The sequence below is a fragment of the Magnolia sinica genome, unplaced genomic scaffold (assembly GCF_029962835.1).
Source record: "Magnolia sinica isolate HGM2019 unplaced genomic scaffold, MsV1 ctg397, whole genome shotgun sequence".
In the NCBI taxonomy this organism is placed as follows: Eukaryota; Viridiplantae; Streptophyta; class Magnoliopsida; order Magnoliales; family Magnoliaceae; genus Magnolia; species Magnolia sinica.
The window spans coordinates 87771-109452 of record NW_026682839.1 but is presented as its reverse complement, the minus strand read 5'-3'; the positions used below and the strand labels follow the sequence as shown (position 1 = coordinate 109452).

Here is a 21682-nt window from a genome sequence, read left to right as displayed (position 1 = left end):
CTGATATAGCGACCGTGGAAGAAAATCTATTAAGTTTTATTTAGGTTAATATATGCCACGCGTATAATTCTGAGGGCTTGTGTATCCAGCTTATCATGCAACACGAACGAGTAACAAATAACTGGAGGTTTGCTTATTTCCCTATGCTAGACTAGCCTATGAAAGTCTACAACTAAAGTGGACCACACCACACAGTGTTCGAGTTGTCAATATCGTTACAAGCTTCACTGGCTGGAGATAAAGATATAATATTGTTGTCGCCGATAATTAGAAATGCAGGGAAAAGGGGGAAACATGGAGAAAATGATGAAATTTTTTAGTGAAACTTCAGGACATGCCTAAATACACATATTTACATATTCAGGAATGAAAAAATTACAAAAAAAAAAATGTATTAAATAATAAGTTTTCATTTAATGGGGATCAAAAGGCATGTGTTGTTGTAAGAAATCACTCATATAGTAACCAAAATGAGTTTATATAATACAAATGCAAGCTTACAACAATTAAGATATGCAAAAGTAAACAAATTTAAAAAAATACACATTTCTGGCCATATTTCATCTCCACATAGACTGATGAGGTGGCTCGTAATCATTGTCTGGATCTCATGGTAGTTGAGAATAGTACTGTTGCCCAACATGTTGGCAGTACTATTCTCAGGTCATCCTCTACTCGTACCAATTGAGGAACTCTCTTATGTACCTCTAATAGTCATCTTCTCAAAACTGTACGAGTATACTTAGACGTGGGTATTGCGTGACATACATCAACGGCATTTACTAAGTAGGGTACTGAGGGAACATATCAAGTCTAACCCCGACTCCTTGATAGTATTACTGTTAGTCATACAAGTACCCCGAATATCCTCCTATCAGAAAACTATATTTCGGTTGCCTATACCCATAGGTAGATGAGCATGATTGCATGTCGGAGCTGTCATGGCCATACTCGTAATATCCCTCATGAGTATAAGGTGGGACAGAGGTGGAGTTCCCCTGATATGAACTTATGTCCATAGATGACAAGATGTGTGTGCGAGCGTCAGCCACGACATGTCCGGCTTTTTTTATCGAACGATGCTCGAACATATATGTGGGCTCTAATGCTCTCATCCCGGATGGTGGAAGAGATCCATGGTCCTCATCCTGAGTGGCATGGTCAAAGCTATGCTCCTCAGTGAACTGGCCAACGGATCGTTGGCTTTGAGCCGTCGTATACCCCCTACTACTGCCACCCCCACCCCACTAGTACCACCTATACTAGTGTCAATGTCGCCATTCCCTCCTTCATCACCGTTGTCGTCGTCGTCATCGTCGTCATCCCCAGGACCAGTGTCGAGTGGGGGTTGAGTCTCATTATCATCATCACTCACTACGACTTAATGATGGAGAGTGGGCCATGAAGATGCTTCCTCACTCTCATTGGAACATGCCGAACTCCTCACCAAAGGATCAAAGGAGTTTGTATTCGCCTTCTGTTGGCTTAGTACCTGATCGACATTGATACCCAAAGATACCGCTCCTTTGGCTACCTGTGGAGCAGGGCCTCCCTTCGCATCATCTAAATAAGTTGATTTGACCTACTTATAAAGTGGGTCCTCATCATCATCACCTATCTGTGTCATAGTACGTATAGACAACAGGTCCAGCAGGTCCAGATTTTCCTCCATGTCTCGGTCTACCCACAACTGCCTCTCTTAATTTCATATTGTAGTAGCAGTAAACGAGCTTCTGTAACTTTTCATATGCCAGCTTGTTCCTCTTACTGGTGTGTATAAGTGACCATGTGCTCCAATTCCTCTCATACGGTGAAGTGAATACAGTCTGTGCGAGAACATGGACTGTTAATAACTACAGTGCAGGCGTGTCGATTTCGTACATCGCCCACCACTCACCTATTATCCATGATGAGCTTGTATGAGTTTAAAGTTTAAACGAAAAATGCAATTATCTAATTATGTTACCATACTCACACGACATCATCGTTTCAGTCGATGCTTTTGCTAGTGCGGATGAGAACGTACCCCTAACAACCTTAAACTGCAACAACTATAAACACGGATTCACAAGTCATTATTTTTAATTACCCATATTTCTAGAAGCTATAAGGAAGAAATTTTATTGCATTACTTAGTTACCGAAATCTGTTTGCGCTGTCGATTCTGGGAACAATCGTTCGAACACCTCGTAGACGGCCATCATCAAATCATTATTCTCATAGAGCCGACGTTTATAATGAAATTCGGAATTGAGGTAGTATGCTGAAACCCAAATATTAGTTATTTAATTGTATTAACATGCAAACAAAAGTGATGCTTAAAGTGCAAATGTAAGTGATAAAAAAGATACGTAAACGTAACAAACTTACCAACTTGGTGGAGTGGATGCTCGAGTCTTGGTCCATTGATGATCGATGATATTGATCACCCACTGGTACGAACTGGGGATTATAGTCATTATCCCTTCTATCATAATTCTCATAAACTCATACATTGACCCCATCGAAAGCCACATCTTATTATCTACGGCTTGTAGGACCTTGTAGATCGGATGCAGGATAGAAACGACGTTGTGAACTCTATCCCAGAAGGAATCGGAAAACACCATCTTCGAAACGTTCTTTGCACCCTCAGTCTTCCTCTGATTCCACTCGAAGTATCTCTCAGATCTGAACAAATTTATGAGACCCATGCAGTGCCTGTATAAGTAGTCGAGTGCAATGAAGTTTGTGGCGAACCGTGTCGCGCCTGGGCTAACGATGTCCCCTTCACAATACTCACGCATTGCAACCAACAACCATGAGTCATTATATATAAAGTTTGTCACTCTCCTCGCATCCTGGATGGTCCTTCTGTTAGAATCCCTCTGGCCTATCCCCTCGAGCATTAAATCAATGCAGCATGCCGCACACGGGGTCCAATAGAGATTGTACTTCCTTATCAATTTTTTCCTCGCCTTAATGAATGCACTGCCATTGTCCGTCACAACTTGGACAACAGTCTGGGACCCAACATCTCTAATCACTCCTTTTAGGAGATCATATATGTATTTGTGATCTTTTATTTTGGTTGATGCATTAATGGATTTGAGGAAAACAGGCTGCCCTCTACAGTACGCCATGAAATTAATAATAGACAATTTCGTGGGTCTCGTCCACCCATCACACATGGTTGTCATCCCGTACTGCTTCCAGTTCGGCTTGAGTCCATGTATCCAAGCCTGCATCTCCTCGTACTCTCGATTTAGGTAGACGCTAAGAATCTCCTGTGGCGTGTGAGGCTTCACGTTGGGCCTGACACGCTGTGCCTCCTTAATCATATTTTTGAAATGAGGACTAGCTTCTGCATTTGCTGGTACATGGTTCGAGATGAACCACCTAGATATAGTGCCCCCCCACTTTCTCCCTGAGCCCCTTGTTTTGCATATTTTTTAATCTCTTTTAATTAACGCCTACAATAGGGGCATCTGTGACACGAGCACTTTGCATGCGTTGTAGGTCATGTCCGCTGCCTCCCTCAAATCATCTACTGCTCCCACTAGCCTCATGTCGAGACGTCCCAAACGACGGCCTACTCTCATTAAACTGTCTTTTTTGCTCTCCCTCCAACTCTGAAGCCCGAGACTCATGAATCACTTGTCTAAACTCCCTCCTATCTCGAGCCATAATGTAGTCATCGGGATATGCGATCCTCTCCTCGTCGTCATCATCTTGCTTGTCGATAGCACTAGGCCCCGTCCAGCACACCGTAGCTTCTCCCTTAGATCCTTCTCCCAATCCTTCCGTTGCAGCTTGTGTGACTTTGCTTTAGTCAACACTCTTCTCATCTCCTCTCTCACTGGCCTTATTACACTTGGGCAATCTTTTACATTCTCGTATCCCCCTGTCAAATGTTCCTTTAGCCTAGACACGCCCCCATTTCGTATCACTTGGCCACAATAGTTTTATATGACTCCATATTTATTCCCCTCCACAAGCCGTCCATGTTTCCACCCTATATCCCTTGCTCCTCATTTTCCCGATCCAGGCGACATTTTACTCCTGATCAATGCTATATACAGATATAGTGAAACAAATTGCATATAACTCCATAATGAAGGATGGATCGGATCGAACATAACGAAGCATATACAAAATTCAGGTGGACCACACCACGTGATATATATATATATATATATATATATATATATATATATATATATATATATCCCTATCATACAATTGCCACTGTTTACTATGGGATAGTCCACCTGATAACTGTCAGGCAGACCATGTATGTATACAAAATAAATACATCAAAGTGGGCCCCATCACAAGAAACTCTTTAGGCCCACCATGAATGTATGTGCTTTATCCACACAATCCATCTGTTTTACAACTCATTTTAGGGGTTGAACCCAACATTAAATCATAAACAAAGTGCGCTAAGTGCATGGAAAACACCTTCATATGCACATAACCTATTTAGACCCTCCGTTAGCTCCATTCCACGCTTCTCCTGTTTATATGAAAAAATCACATCAGTCTAATGATCCTATCCATTCATCATTGGACCTACGATCTATATATGCATTTCACTAATGAGATGGCTTGGTTCATCCAATCAAAATGAATTTTCCAAGGAAACTTACAAAGAGAGGGTGGAATCTAATGGACAGTCCAGATGGAGATTTGTATGCTAACGAAATCCAAATGCAACCTCTACTTGGGATAGCTATTAAGAAAGAAATGGGATTATCGTAGAGAAGACATACTCCAGTGCTCTCCAAGACTACAAGTTAAAGTGCGCCTAGTTGCACCGGCGTTCATCCATTTTGGGAGATCATTTTAGAACAAATTCCCAAAAATAAATCATATCCAAGTATAAGTGAACCACACCACAAATAGCAGTGGGACAATGATTGGTATCATTAAAATATTAATAGGGCCCACAATAATGTTTATTTTCCATCCAATTTGTTCATTAGATCACACGGACCTGTATGAAGAGGAAAAACAAATATCATGTTGATACAAAACTTCTGTGACCCCAAAAAAGGTTTCAATGGTAAATGTTCAATCCCCTACTGCTTTCTGCAGTGTGGCCCACTTGATATTTGGATCTGTCTTATTTTTTCGGTTCAAGCCTTATCACCGGCTCACCAAATAGAAGGACGGTTGGGATATTACACATACCTCATGAAGGGACCCACAAAACCTGGTGATGTAAACACGCCAGCCAGGTGTGTGGTGTACACTAGCTAATCCGTTTCTGGAAACAGATTTCTTGGGCTGTGCCAAAGGAAAACGGATTGGCTACTCCCCCTACCACCAGCTCGGTGGGTGGTGGTCGGTGCTCTGTGGGCCCCACCATGATGTATGTGTTTCATCCATACCGTTCATCCAATTTTACAGATCATTTTAGGGCTTTATGCAAAAAATGAGAGGGATATAATCTCAGGTGGACCACACCACAGGAAAACAATAGTGATTGGATATCCACCATTAAAATCCCCCTAAGACCTACCGTACTGTTTATTTGACATCCAATCTATTGATTAGGTCATACAGACCCAGATGAAGGGAAAAAACAAAGATCAGCTTCATCCGAAACTTTTATGGCCCCCAAAAAGTTTTTAATGGTCGACGTTCATTCAAAACTGTTTCATGTAATGTGGTCCACTTGAGATTGGGATATACTTCATTTTTGGTCTGTTTCATGTAATATAGTTCATTGTTGGTATCACCCTATGATCAGCATGATTATGAATTTCAGCACCTACCGGGGGTGGATCATCGCTACGAATATGGAGTTGCCATAGGGCCTCCGTCATGTGATCAATGGCAGCCCACAACCCTTGCATGACTTATCGATTTTCTCGCTGCGCCGCTTCGAAAGTCGTCGCTATTAAAGGTAGATTCCCTTGAGCATTGTCCATGGGAGTATTGCCTAACCCGTCATTATAAGTCATAGATCCAAGGACAAATCCTAGTATGATACTAATTGACACATGGATGGACGTGATGAGGTCGAGCACCATCTTTCTCAAGGATAACTACTCCGAATCCAATGAGTTTCTTTGGACTCCACACAGAGATGCCTCGAATCCACGAGGGAAGAAATAATTCTGAAAATAAATTGATTTATTATTGTCTGATATGTATGTGTCCCTTTTACATTATTAATAAAGAAAAAAAAATTAAACCAAAATTTGTAATTACTAAAAATAGCAAAATTCTAACTTTAATAAAAATTCTAATTCTGGTAAAACTCTTCTAAATCCTAATTTCCAAAAATAAAAATTCCAAATAAAATTTTGCTAGAAAAGTCCTAGCATGATTGCAAGTTATTCTTAAAAAAAATAAAATAAAATAAAACTCTTAAAAAAATATATATTAAAAAAATCGAAAATACTAAAAATAGTAATTTTTTTCCTTTAAATTTCATTTTTGAGCTAAAAGCGCTTGTTTTCTGACGAAACGAATAGATGCGACCCATGTTGTGGGTCAGTTTACCTCAAATGCCTCATTACAATAATGATTGATAGGTTGTGCGTCTCGTAATGATACACGGATCAAAATTTATGGCTAATTTACAGTTCACCTTTATTTATTTATTTATTTAAAGAAAGACGTTTCTATTCATTCACAAAACGAGCCGGGTTACATTCAAGCATGCTCAGAAAAAAGAACCGGGCAAGCCTATCGTGATCACAAAAAAACACAAAACACAAAACACAAAACGCTAATTATAAATGTTTAAGCCCTGCCTTCACGACCTCTAATCGCCCCCAAACCCACCCTATCCAAGAAGAGCAGACCCCTAACATGTTGCGGCAGCTCTGCAATAGATGAGAATAGACAGGCTCGTTTGGTATCGCTCCCAATCTGGGCCAAAGTGTCGGCCAGGAAATTGGCCTCCCTGAAGATGTGAGCAATGAGTGTTTGGCCTAGCATCCTGAGATTTTGGATCCTCTTGAGCCAGTAGCTCCACTTCCATCCCGGAAATGAGTTGCCGTTCAGAATGTCCACTATAAGTTGCGAGTCGGATTCAATCTCTACCTTATAGAACCCCGTTGAAGGCAGAGGGATAGGCTGTCTAGAATGACCCGAATCTCCGCACACGTGTTTGTACCTTGCCCATACACAACAGAGAAAGCAAATATAAACTCACCTTTATCGTTTCTGCAAATCCCCCCACCGCCTGAGAGCCCTGGGTTACCCCTACATGAATCGTCGACATTAATCTTGACCCATTCGCAGCGAGGCTTGATTTAGTGCACAACATTCGTTTGAGCATGAATCTGAGATGTAGAGACCGAACCCGAATTACTGCGCACGGCTGACGAGGTCGGCCCAGAAGCCGACCTTACTCCACTTCGATCAGAAACATACCTTAGCCACCAATCCACCTTAGCAAACAGGGCGAGAAAGGAGGCCGTTTTGCTGTCAAACCTCGCAGCATTGCGGGCTTTCCACACCACCCAGCAGATTAAGAAAGGGGCCACTCTCCGCGCATCTGATATCCTTCCTGAAGCAGAGTATGCGCTCTTCCACTGCGTAATCTGAATGCTAAATGAATGAGTGGGCATAATTTACAGCTCACCTTCTTTTAGTCCAACCATGCTAGGAATATATCTATGCCACATCCCAAATCAAGATAGGGCATTGATTTTGTCCATAGACTTACTTTTTAGTGGGTCAGGAGAAGATAGGGAATTTATTTATTTATTATTATTATTATTATTTTAATGCTTTGTTTAGACTTGACTTCATTCCAGATGAAGTTGGGCAACTAGATTTAGGGCATGCTTACCATGCGCAACAGGCTTCAGGCTAGGATTGTTTGGCACCATCTCTACTGTCAGATCTAGGATGAAGGAAGCTTATCTCCCGAATGTGTGGTTGATTTAAATAGACCATCGGTTTTCTTATTTCGGCTTTTAGTAAGTGGTTGCATCAGTCTCGCTGCAAAGATATTGACATGTCCATCCAATTCTACAATCTATCCCCAAACAATTTATAGAAAATTTTTAATGAAAAGAAACATGTAATTGAATATTTTAATTAGTAAGATATAGGTATTGATGTTGACTCGATGGAATGATTAAAGCTGGCAATGGACCAAGCCGGGACTAGGAAAAATCAACATTTTGAGTAGGTTTGCTCATTGCCGTCCGTTATCATCTATTTTGACCACTATTTGGATTGAAACTCCACTAGGTGTTTAATCCACCAGATATTGCTTGTGATATTTGGGGCTCGTTCCTAGCTTTTTATGCTTTGAATTGGTGTGATCTTTGTTGTCAGAAGCCTATTGCCCGATGCAGTGCTGTGGAGTCCACCGTGATGTATGTATTTCGCATCAATGTCATTCATCCATTTTGCCAGCTCATTTTAAGGCAGGAGCCCAAAATTGAAGCAGATCCAAAGCTCAAGTGGACCACACCACAGGAAATGATGGAGATTGAGCACTCCACCATTAAAAACTTCTTGGCAGCCACAAAAGTTTTAGATCAAGCTGATATTTGTGTTTCCCTTCGTCCAGGTCTATGTGACGGTATGGACAGGTTGGATGGCAAATATGCATAAGCATCACGACGGTCATAGGAAGGTTTCAATGGTTGGTGTCATAATTCCCACCGTTTCGTGTGGTGTGGTCCACTTGAGTTTTGGATTGCTTCTTTTTTTGCACATGCCCTAAAATGAGCTGGCAAAATTGATTGATGGCATTGATGTAAAACACATACATCACGGTGGCTCTCAAAGAGTCTTCTTGGTGCCAGGGTTTCCAAGGAATCGGCATTTATTACTATTGAACTTGTAAGATTCTTGGGATCCAAAGCACCGGGTGGATCTAGAAGTTCTTCCTACCTCTCTAAGGGCCTGTTTGGCCGGACGGATCCCATGGGATTAGGAGGGATGGGATGGATTTTAAGGCAATGACGGTGGTGTCAGTGGATTGGTTTAAGATCCATGGGATTACTATATCCCGGGACAAGTTCATTGAGTCTGCTTGGCATGCTCGGCATATCCTGGGATTTTACCTTCCAATCCCTTCCAATCCATACAACCAAACACGCCCCAGGCACAATTGAACGGGATTAAGAGGGATGGGATCAATTTTAAGGTAATGATGGTGATGTCAGTGGAATGGTTTAAGATCCGTGGGTTTGCTATATCCCGGGACAAGTTCATCGGGTCTGTTTGGCTTGTTTGGTATATCCCAGGATTTTACCATCCCATCCCTCCTAATCCCTCTTAATCTGCCCAGCCAAACAGGCCCTAGGGGTATTTTGAGATGTTTGGGGTTGATATAGTGGTATAGATATTCAATCTAACATATTCTAACCATGGATGCACACATGTTTGATTTGGACCATTTCACCATCCTATCAAAGTTTGGTTTGAACCATTTCACCATCCAAAGCAGGAAAACAAAAGTGCCGATTAAAGACACACCACACCACACCATGCTATGATCCCGACCATGGCACTCACGGTTACATGAGGTTGCTCAGGCATACTATTGTTTTCAAATACAGCGGATTAGTGAGGAGTTTTTAAATAAATACTTAGTTTTCTTAATAACTTTCTAACGTGGGACAAAACTAAACATAATTTAGACAAATGGATTAACAAAGGTAAAAACAGATTTTTTTTTCCTAGATTTTCTAATCTTCCTTTTTAACCATTTTAATTTGACAATATGACGGTGCAAATATTTGATTTAACATATTTTAGTGGCCAATGTCTATTAGACAGTTCCACTCATAGAACTTCAATTTCCCATGCTAATCAAATGGTTGGGACCATCCCATCAAACTTTTATTTGGACCATTTTACCTTCCTAAGAGGAGAAAACATTTTTTATGGCATCAATTGTTTCATCCATGGGGTGGAGATGAGGGCATACTTTTCAAACAGAAGGAGATGGGGGCATTGGTTCTGTCCATAGACTTACTTTTCAGTGGGTAAGGAGAAGATAGGGCATTTTATATTTTTTTCTTTTTTTTTTCCTTTTTTATAGACTTGACTTCTTTCCACATATGATGAAGACTAGAATAAGGACATGCTCACCATGTGCAACTGGATTCAGTGACGCAGGACGGCCCTAATTATGATGCATGCTCATGGACATAATTAAACAGCGGAAATAAAAGGAATAAATGATCTAAAATTCTAACAGTAATCATCATAACTGAGAAAATTATAAAGGAAACATGCAATGGAGCGGGCCATCACTACAACCATGGAGTATGGAATTCAATTACTACTTAGGTTGGACCCGGCGAGGGATGAGACCTCCCGATCTTGCATGGTCACACCCAATCGATCAATGAAGATCACTAGTCCGAAGAACCAAGAAGTTTCTCGGATTAGGGATTTGAGAATTTGGGGGTTTAGGGTTTAGATCGGTTCTCAAGATTTTGATTGAAGAAGGATTAGCCAAAACTGGAAAATAGAAGGAAGAAGATTATTATCTTGAAGAAGTTGGAGGGGCCCAAGAAGAAATTAGAAGAAGATCAAGGGAAGAGAAGAAGCACCATTAGAGAGAAAAGAGGAATGAGGCAACCAAAGGGTTTGCTTTTCATTAATCAATAGTTGAAATTCGTGTTTAGGGCTTTACCCCACTTAAATAAGCAAATAAAGACATAAAATTACTAAAATACCCCTAGGATAAGCAAATAAAGATATAAGATTACTAAAAGACCCCTAACTAAGTCAAAAAATGTACAAATAACATAAATATGGAAAAGTTTGGGCGCTCGGTCTTCTTTCTCCAATCTTCCTTCACATGTGTCTTCCCTAAGTGGGGTCTTCTATATGTCCAATCACATGTGAAAGGTCTTCAGCTCCTCAATATTCGCCTATCCACAAGGACGGCACTTGTGGTTGGCGCTTTCTTCATTGGTACACCTTGAATGCACCTGTGTCCGCATCAATTCCCCTCGGGTGAGAAAAACTCGACCCCGACGAGTTGAAACTTTTGTAGCACTCAAGTAGATCTGGATCAATACCCTGCAATGCGTCGCCCGACAGCCACGTAGATTCAGACGATGGTTTGTTTTTCCACCTGACAAGATACCTTTGGAAACCCCCATCTCTCGTGGATACTATCTCATCATCCAAGATTTCCTCAATTGCTTCTTTATGGGTAATGGGTGGAGGAGGGGGTGGAAGGGGTTGGGTAGCAAACTCAGAAAAAGGCCATGAAAGGGACGATGTATCAACAATGGGAGTATAGGCACAGACTAGATCTTCCACATTAAAAGTTGGATTAATGCTCATTTCAGATGGAAGGTCAACCCGATACGCGTTGGACCCAACCTTTTGTAATATCTTGAATGGTCCAGCACTACGCGCTTGTAATTTCTTTGCTGATCCTTGAGAGAATCGCTCTGGCCTTATTCGCACAATTACATAGTCTCCTTCTTGAAATTCTTGCACTCTACGATGAGAATCAGCTGAAACTTTATAATCATCATTGCTCTTATTTAACCGCTGTCTAATATGTGTATGCAAATCATGAATATGGCGTGCGAATGCATCGGCTGACTCAGAAGACCTTTGGGTAACAGACATAGGTAAGAGATCTATGGGCATTCTAGGTTTATAACCACTTACAATTTCAAAAGGACTAAACCCTGTAGATCTATTAACTGACCCATTATAAGCAAGTTCAGCAGTTGGTAAAATTAGGTCCCAAGTCTTAACATGTTCACTCACTAGACAACGTAGAAGATTTCCAAGGCTACGGTTTACCACTTCAGTTTGACCATCTGTTTGTGGGTGGTAAGCAGTAGAAAATTGCAAACGAGTTCCCATAATGTGCCACAGTGTCTTCCAAAAATAGCTAGTAAATCGAACATCACGATCAGACACTATGATTTTAGGTAACCCATGGAGACGCACCACACCATCAAAAAAGATACGAGCAACATGAGACGCATCTGACGTCTTCGAACATGGGAGGAAATGCGTCATTTTAGAAAAACGGTCCACAACGACAAAAACGGAATCGTGCTTTTTTATAGTCTTGGGAAGCCCGAGCACGAAGTCCATACTAATGTCCTGCCACGGAGCATGTGGCACTGGCAATGGCATGTATAGCCCGGTATTTTCCTTTCTTTGCTTTACCAGCTGACATGTTCGACACTGCCCTAAAACTTTGGCTACGTCTCGCTTGAGGCTTGGCCAATAGAAACGATCTTCCACGAGGGCAATGGTCTTATCACGACCAAAATGGCCAGCTATCCCTCCTTAATGAAGCTCCCAGATGAGGAATTCATGAAGGGACATACGGGGAATACAAAGTTTGTCTCCCTTGAAAAGAAAGCCATCTTTAAGAACATATTCACCCATAATATGCTGGTCACTAGAGAGCGATGCGTAAGTACCCCCAAAATCAGGACATATGGGGTATTCATCTTTCAGTTGCTCAAATCCGACTACCTCTACACTCAAGGAGTTGAGCAACGCTACTCTCCTACTAAGGGCATCCGCTGGTTTGTTTTCAACCCCGGCCTTGTGTTTCAAAACAAACGAATATTCCTGAAGAAACGCTACCCACTTGGCATGCCTTGGGTTGAGTTTCTTCTGAGAATGCAAATATCTCAAAGCCTCATGGTCAGAAAACAAAACGAATTCTTGCTGTAGGAGGTAGTGTCGCCAATGTCTCAGGGATTGCACTACTGCATAAAATTCTTTGTCGTAAGTGGAGTATTTTTGTTTTGCCTCATTCAGTTTCTCACTGAAATAGGCCACTGGGTGTCCTTCTTGACTCAACACTCCACCTATACCGACACCAGACGCATCGCATGCTACTACAAAGACTTTAGAAAAGTCAGGTAGACGCATGACAGGAGCTTCCACCATCTTGCCCTTAATTTCTTTAAAAGCCTTGACGGCGGCTTTAGACCACACGAACTCTCCTTTTTTCATGCACTCGGTAATGGGAGCCATGATCGTCCTAAAACCCCTAATGAACCGACGATTAAAAGTTGCTAGGCCATGAAAACTTCGCACCTCATGAATGTTCCTTGGTTCTGGCCACTTAACTATGGCCCTGACTTTTTCAGGGTCTACGCGCATCCCTTCAGATGACACTATAAATCCTAAGAACACAACTTGGCTAGACATGAATGCACATTTCTTAAGATTAGCGTACAACTTTTCCTTCCTAAGGACACTACAGACCTTCTTTAAATGTTCAAGGTGTGATTCCTTAGTGGTACTATAAATAAGAATATCGTCAAAGTACACCACTAAGAATTTTTTCATGAACGGCCTCAAAGCTTGTGTCATCACTCGCATGAAAGTACTGGGTGCGTTAGTCAAGCCGAAGGGCATGACCAACCACTCATACAGCCCATCTTTCGTCTTAAACGCCGTCTTCCACTCATCTCCTAGGCGTATACGGATTTGGTGATATCCACTCTTGAGGTCTATCTTAGAGAATATAGTGGACCTGGCCATCATGTCAAGCATATCATCAAGTCTAGGTATAGGGAACCTATACTTAATAGTAATTTTGTTTATGGCACGGCTGTCCACACACATGCGCCACGTGCCGTCTTTCTTTGGCGTCAACAATGCAAGCACGACACACGGACTCATACTCTCTTGGATGAAACCCTTTTGCAGAAGCTCATCAACTTGCTTCTTCAACTCTACATGCGCTGCAGGGTGCATCCTATAGTGAGGAAGGTTCGGTAGAGTAGACCTTGGGACAAGATCAATGGCATGCTGTATGTCCCTCATAGGTGGCAACTCATTCGGTAAGTCTTCAGGAAATACATCACTGTATTCCTTCAGGATCGAGGTCACCTCACAGGGCAACTCTGATGGAACCTCAGGTGTAATTTCTCTAGCCACAAGGGCATACACCATAGAATCCTCCTTAGCCTCTTTTTTAAACTCTCTTGCGCTGATTATATGTAAAGACTTAGGTTTGGATTTCTCCATTTCTCTAGGCTCACTTGCCTTCTCATCCTTCTTCTTCCCTAGTGTATTCTCAGGTGGCATGGGATTAAGTTTGATCTTTTTACCATTATACATAAAAGTACACGCATTCGAACGGTCAAAGATCGTGACATCATTATCGAATAGCCACGGTCTACCTAGGATAACATGTCCCACATCCATAGGAAAAACATCACACCACAGGGACTCTTTGTATGACCCAAACTCGATGGGGACTAGACATTGCTGGGTGACAGGTAGGGATGTCTTGTCAATCTAAGAAACTTTATACGGGTCTGGATGAGGTGTGGATTTCAGTTTTAAGCGATCTAAGGTGCTAGTGGAAATCACATTCTGACAACTTCCACTGTCTACTATCACCTTACAATTCTTTTCACCACACTTGGCAATAGTGTAGAAGATAGTGCTTCGACGCCAGTCACCACTACTTCTAGACTGAGCTAACACACGCCTGACTACTGCAAGCGTTGCTTCTCCATCCACTTCTTCATCAGTAAGTCCTCCTTCAGGGTGATACTCTTCAACTTCATAATCACCCTGGTCATCTCCACCCTCGTGGGGCTCGCCTATAACTAAGTCTCTCCCACGGCTCTTCGTAGGACACTGATTAGACATGTGGCCAAGGTTGCCACACTCATCGCACCTCACTTGGCTCATGTTACTAGGACCGGCACCAAGAACCCCTTTGCCCTTGTCCTCCCTAGGCCTAGGCGGAATGGTCGCCTGTGCCCTAGGTTGATTACCAATATTAGGTCTAGTTCCTTGGGAACTAGATCTAGCATTGGAGTCTCGGGACTCGAAACGACGAAAGACAGGAGCCTTTAGATACTGCTCTAACTCCTGCACGACTTAATATGCTTCATCTAAGTCCGTTAAGGGCCGAGTAATAAGCTCGCGCTGAAGATCCGCACAAAGGCCTGTCTTAAAACGCGAGAGCGTTACTAGAGGGTCTTCTCGGATATCACATCGCATCACATACTCTTCAAATTTAGCGATGTAGTCAGCGGCATGCATTGACCCTTGGCGTAAGGATTACCATTGGTCAAGGAGCTTCTGACGGTATAAGAGAGGAAGGTACTTCTCCTTCAACTTCTCTTTCATCCCATACCAATGTGTGATAGGGGCTTTACCAACTCTCTCTATCCTACGCTCGGTGTTGGTCCAGAAGAGCTTGGCCTGACCCACAAGCTTCATCTTAGCAAACCGCATTTGACGGTTTTCTGACATGCCATACCACTCAAAGTAGTGGTCCATGTCAGCAACCCAGTCAAGGAATGCCTTGGGATCAAGCGCCCATCAAAACTCGAGGCCTCAACTCTCACACTCTTTATCGCACTCTCATCTGGATCATAACGGTCTTGATGACCACATGTGGCTCGTACCTCTCGCACCACACCACGACCGTTACCACGATCTCTATCCTCACTACCACCACGTGTGGCAGCACGTTCTTCCATGATTCCTTCCACTTGGGAGTGCGCATCTTCCCCTACAGCGGGGTTTTCCTTTTGGGACGCCTCTAGTTGCTCCACCTTAGTCATGGTAGTGGTAATTTGGTTCTCAAGGCAGGCAAACTCACGCCTTTGACCTGCTTCTAGGGCGGTTATCTTTTGTATCAATTGAGCAAGTTGCTCAGATAACTGCTCGTTATTCATGGTAGATTGAAGTCCGAAACCTCTACCTCTTCTCGTGGGCATACAATGAAGACTTGAACCAAACTCTACCTAACTAGACTACTAGGTGTTATGACTTTCAAGATGGATGCGATGAATGCAAAACTACTATGAACTGACACAATTAAGTTGAAACAGGAAACAACTCAAATCTGAAAATTTTCCAGATTAGGAACTTTCTAAAATTGGAAAGTTTCTAAAATTGAAAACTTTCTAAACCTGGAACTTTCCTAAGTTAAACCTAAAAATCAAAACCCTAATTTGATAACTCGATCTAGACAAAAACCATGCAAGCCTAGGCTTTGATACCAAATTTGACGCAGGACGGCCCTAATTATGATGCATGCTCATGGACATAATTAAACAGCGAAAATAAAAGGAATAAATGATATAAAATTCTAACAGTAATCATCATAACTGAGAAAATTATAAAGGAAACATGCAATGGAGCGGGCCATCACTACAACCATGGAGTATGGAATTCAATTACTACTTAGGTTGGATCCGGCGAGGGATGAGACCTCCCGATCTTGCATGGTCACACCCAATCGATCAATGAAGATCACTAGTCCGAAGAACCAAGAAGTTTCTCGGATTAGGGATTTGAGAATTTGGGGGTTTAGGGTTTAGATCGGTTCTCAAGATTTTGATCGAAGAAGGATTAGCCAAAACTGGAAAATAGAAGGAAGAAGATTATTATCTTGAAGAAGTTGGAGGGGCCCAAGAAGAAATTAGAAGAAGATCAAGGGAAGAGAAGAAGCACCATTAGAGAGAAAAGAGGAAGGAGGCAACCAAAGGGTTTGCTTTTCATTAATCAATAGTTGAAATTCGTGTTTAGGGCTTTACCCCACTTAAATAAGCAAATAAAGATATAAAATTACTAAAATACCCCTAGGATAAGCAAATAAAGATATAAGATTACTAAAAGACCCCTAACTAAGTCAAAAAACGTGCAAATAACATAAATATGGAAAAGTTTGGGCGCTCGGTCTTCTTTCTCCAATCTTCCTTCACATGTGTCTTCCCTAAGTGGGGTCTTCTATATGTCCAATCACATGTGAAAGGTCTTCAGCTCCTCAATATTCGCCTATCCACAAGGACGGCACTTGTGGTTGGCGCTTTCTTCGTTGGTACACCTTGAATGCACCTGTGTCCGCATCATTCAGGCTATGATTGTCTGGCACCATCTCTACCGTCATATCTAAGATGAATGAAAAGCTTGTCTTCTTTAATGTGTGGTTGATTTAAACAGGACTTCGGTTTCTTTGTTTTGGCTTTTATTAGGTGGTTGCATCAATCTCACTGTAAAGATATGGACATTTCCATCCAATTCTACAATCTGTAGCCAAACAATTTAATGAAAAGAAAAATGTAATTGAACATTTTTATTAGTAATATGTAGATATTGATGTTGAATCTACGGAATGATTAAAGCTGGCAATGGACCAAGCCTGGGCCAGGAAAAATCAACTTTTTGAGTAGGCTTGCTCATTGCCATCATTATCAGCTATTTTGACCACTAATTTGATTGAAACTCCATGCGGTGATGGGTGACCTGAAGGCTAGTTTTGGTGCTGCAATATTGCTTATGTTGCATGGTAGGTGTTTAGTCGACCAGAGATTACTTGTTATCTTTGGGGCTCGTTCCTGGCTTATGCTTTGAATTGGTGTGATCCTTGTTTTCATAGGCATAGGCAGCGCAGTGGGGTCCACCATGATGTATGTATTTTGCATTAATGCCATTCATCCATTTTTCCTGCTCATTTTAAGGCATGACCCCTAAATTGAAGCAGATCCAATGCTCAAGTGGACCACACTACAGGAGATGATGGAGATTGAAAACAAACTTCTTGGCAGCCACAAAAGTTTTAGATCAGGCTGATATTTGTGTTTCCCTTGTCCAGGTCTATGTGCCGGTGTGAACAGGTTGGATGGCAAATTAGCACAAGCATCACGGTAGGTCATAGGAAGGTTTCAATGGTGGCTGTCATAATTCCCACTGCTTCCTGTGGTATGGTCCACTTGGATTGCTTCTTTTTTGGCTCATGCCCTGAAATGAGCTGGAAAAATTGATTGATGGCATTGATATAAAACACATACACCACAGGCTACTCCCCCTGCCACTAGCCAATGGCTAGTGGTTGGTGCTCTATGGGCCCCACCATGATGTATGTGTTTCATCCTTGCCGTCCACTCATTCTTTCAGATCATTTTATGGTATGAGCCCAAAAATGAAGTTGATCCAAAACTCAAATGGACTGCAAAGTGTTGATTGAACGCCTACCATTAAAAATTGTGTGGGGGCCACAAAAGTTTTGGATCAAGCTGATATATAATTTTTTCCTTTTATCCAAGTCTTTATTACATAATTAATAGGTTAGATGTCAAACAACCATTACAGTGAGCCCTAGGAAGTTTTAAAGGTGGACATTCAATCACTACTGTTTTCCCATGGTGTGGTCTACTTGAGATTTAGATCTACCTTATTTTTGAGATCAAACCCTAAAATTATCTTTCAAAATGGTTGGATGGCATGGATAAAACACATACATCATGGTGGGCTCCACATAGCATCCACTACCATCCAAACACTCGTACGGCTCTCACATAGAGGTGCGCTTTGAGCCGAGTTGAGTCGAGGTGGGCCAAGCTCGGCTCAACTTGTCCATGTTGTACTCGAGTTCGATCTTGAGCTTGAGCTTCACCTCGAGCTCAACATTGAAGCTTGACTTGTTCGCCAAAGTTGTCGAGTCGAGCTAGTGGTTCGAGTTGAGTCGAGTTTACCTAGAGTCGAGCTCGAGCTTGTTGGGTGAGAGAGTAATGGATTCTGTTCTTAATCCTCTTCCATTGATGAAAAATTTAAAAATCTTAAGAGAATCAATATATTTATTAATCGAGCCGAGTCGAGCTCGAGTTCGAGCTTCGAGTTGAGTCGAGTTGAAATGCCCCTTGGTCATTAGCTTGACTCAACACGAATCGGTCATTCAAGCTGAGCTGACTCGAGCCGAGTCAAGCAAGATTTTCCAGCTAGCTCAACTCGTAAACAGCCCTACTCTCAAAGGGTGGGGTTACCAGGAAATCTGCATTTATTATGTATTGAACTCCACAAGTCGGATGCGGAGTGTCTCTAGCTGGCAATGGGGATAAAATTTGAGTGGCGACCGTGATGTACAGGTCTTATCCACACTGTCCATCCATTTTTTGGTATCATTTTAAGGGAGAAAACAAACAATTAGGCAGATCCAAGGCTCAAGTGGACCACACCACAGGAAGCAATGGTGATAATGATTCTTACCGTTGAAACTTTTCTAGGGTCCACCGTGATGTTTATTTGCCATCCAACTTATTCATAAAGTTACATAGACGTTTATGAAGAGAAAACACAAATATCAACTCCATCCAAAACTTCTGTGGCTCTCAAGAAGCTTTCAACGGTAAGAGTTTAATCCCCATCATGTAGTCCACTTGAACCTTGGATCTGCCTTATTTTTTGTTTTATACTCTAAAATTATACGAAAAAAATGGATGGACGGTGTGGATAAGAGCCATACATCACGGTGGCCACTCAAAGCTGCTGAGACAGGCGGAGCTAGGACGCAATCCGCCTCCCTGAGAGTCTTGGGTCCAAAGCAACGGGTGGATCCAGAAGTTCTTCCTACTTACCTAAGGGTATTTTGAAATGTTTGGGGAAGATCTGGTGGTGTAGATATTCAATCTAACGTATTCTAACCATCAACACTATTCATGTTTGATAAAGTTTGGTTTTAACCATTTCACCATCCAAAGCAGGGAAAACTATTTTGATAACAATCAATTGATACATCTTTATTTTACATGTAATGTGAACAGATTGCTATATCGGATCCTAAGGGACAAGGCGATTGGCACTAAGAAGTTTAAAACCATCGAGATAGGATATGGTTTCTCCATCGCAAAACTTACTTTTCAAAGTGGTTGAAACGGCATAGCTTTTGTCCATAGACTTACTCTTTCGGTGATTGGATCAGAGAGGGTAAGCCATGACTTCTGTAGCTAGACTTGACTTCCTTGTACGTTAGATAAATACCAGTGTATGGTGAGACAGTGCATCAGCTTTCTCAGTAGACTCGAATGTCTTTTCACATGGGACGAAGACAGTGATCGATCCAATTAGAAAATTCTTCTCCAATGGGCCAAGTTACAAATCACATTCTTTTGGTCCAACTAATGTATCTATGCTACATCCTACATCAAGACAGGGCATTTTTTTTTTGTAGACTTGACTTCATTCCATATAGGATGAAGTTGGGCAACTAGATTTAGGGCATGCTCACCATGCGATTGAGGCTATGATTGTTTGGCACCATCTCTACTGTCAGATCTAGGATGAAGGAAGCTTATCCTCTGTGGCTAATTTAAATAGGCCATCGGTTTTCTTATTCCCGCTTTTAAAAGTAGTTGCATCAGTCTTGCTGCAAAGATATTGAAATGTCCATCCAATTCTACAATCTCTCCCCAAACAATTTATTGAAAATTTTTAATGAAAAGAAAAAAGTAATTGAATATTTTTATTAGTAAGATGTAGGTACTGATGTTGACTCAGTGGAATGATTAAAGCTGGCAATGGACCAATCAGCGACTAGGAAAAATCAACATTTTGAGTAGGTTTGCTCATTCCCGTCCATTATCATCTATTTTGACCACTAGTTTGATTGAAACTCCACTACGTGTTCAATCTACCAGATATTGCTTGTGATGTTTAGGGCTCATTCCTGGGCTTTTATGCTTTGAATTGGTGTGATCTTTGCCGTCAGGAGCCTATTGGCCGGAGGCAGCGCTGTCGAGTCCCCCGTGATGTTGCATCAATGCCATTCATCCATTTTGCTAGCTCATTTTAGGACATGAGCCCAAAATTGAAGCAGATCCAAAGCTCAAGTGGACCACACCACAGGAAATGATGGAGATTGAACAATCCACCATTAAAAACTTCTTGGCAGCCACAATAGTTTTAGATCAAGCTGATATTTGTGTTTCCCTTCGTCCAGGTCTATGTGATGGTGTGAACAGGTTGGATGGCAAATAAGCATAAGCATCACAATGGGTCATAGGAAGGTTTCAATGATTGGTGTCATAATTCCCATTGTTTCACGTGTGTGGTCCACTTGAGTTTTGGATTGCTTCCTTTTTGGCTCATGCCGTGAAATAAGTTAGTAAAATTGATTGATGGCATTGATATAAAACACATGAGTCTTCTCGGTGTCCGGGTTACCAAAGAATCTACATTTGTTACGTATTAAACTTGTAAGATTCTTGGGATCGAAAGCAACAGGTGGATCTAGAAGTTCTTCCTACCTCTCTAAGGGTATTTTGAGATGTGGGGTTGATCTAGTGGTGTAGATATTCAATCTAACATATTCTAACCATCAATGTTATACATGTTTGATTTGGACCATTTCACAGTCCTATCAAAGTTTGGTTTGAACCATTTCACCATCTAAAGCAGGAAAACAAAAGTGCCGATTAAAGATGCACCACACCGCACCATGCTATGATCCCAACCGTGGCTCCCGTGGTTGCATGAGGTTGCTCATATGGCATACTCTTGTTTTCAAATATAGAGGATTGGTGAGAAGTTTTTATATAAATGCTTAATTTTCTTAATAACTTTCTAACATATAACAAAACTAAACATAATTAAAGAAAGTGGATTAACAAAGGTAAAAAATGATTCTTTTTTTACTACATTTTTCAAATTTTCCTTTTTAACCATTTTAATTCGACAATATGACGGTGCAAATATTCGATTTAACATATTTTAATTGCCAATATCTATTAGACAGTTCCACCCATCGAACTTCAATTTCCCATGTTAATCAAATGGTTGGGACCATCCCATCAAACTTTTATTTGGAGCATTTTACCATTCTAAGCGGGGAGAAAACGTTTTTTTATGGCATCAATTGTTTCATCCATAGGGTGGAGATGAGGGCATACTTTTCAAACGGAAGGAGATGGGGCATTGGTTCTGTCCATAGATTTCCTTTTCAGTGGGTAAGGAGAAAAAA

General features: G+C 41.6%; 1 protein-coding gene across 1 annotated transcript; it reads right to left on the bottom strand.

The window, feature by feature from the left end:
- Positions 1 to 1111: 1111 nt before the first annotated feature.
- LOC131236340 (uncharacterized) lies at positions 1112 to 3320 on the bottom strand. Its single transcript, XM_058233463.1, has 3 exons — positions 2375 to 3320; positions 2141 to 2263; positions 1112 to 1374 (listed from the first exon to the last, which is right to left on the bottom strand). Exons 1-3 carry the CDS (start codon positions 3318 to 3320, stop codon positions 1112 to 1114), a joined length of 1332 nt encoding a protein of 443 aa, XP_058089446.1.
- Positions 3321 to 21682: the final 18362 nt, after the last annotated feature.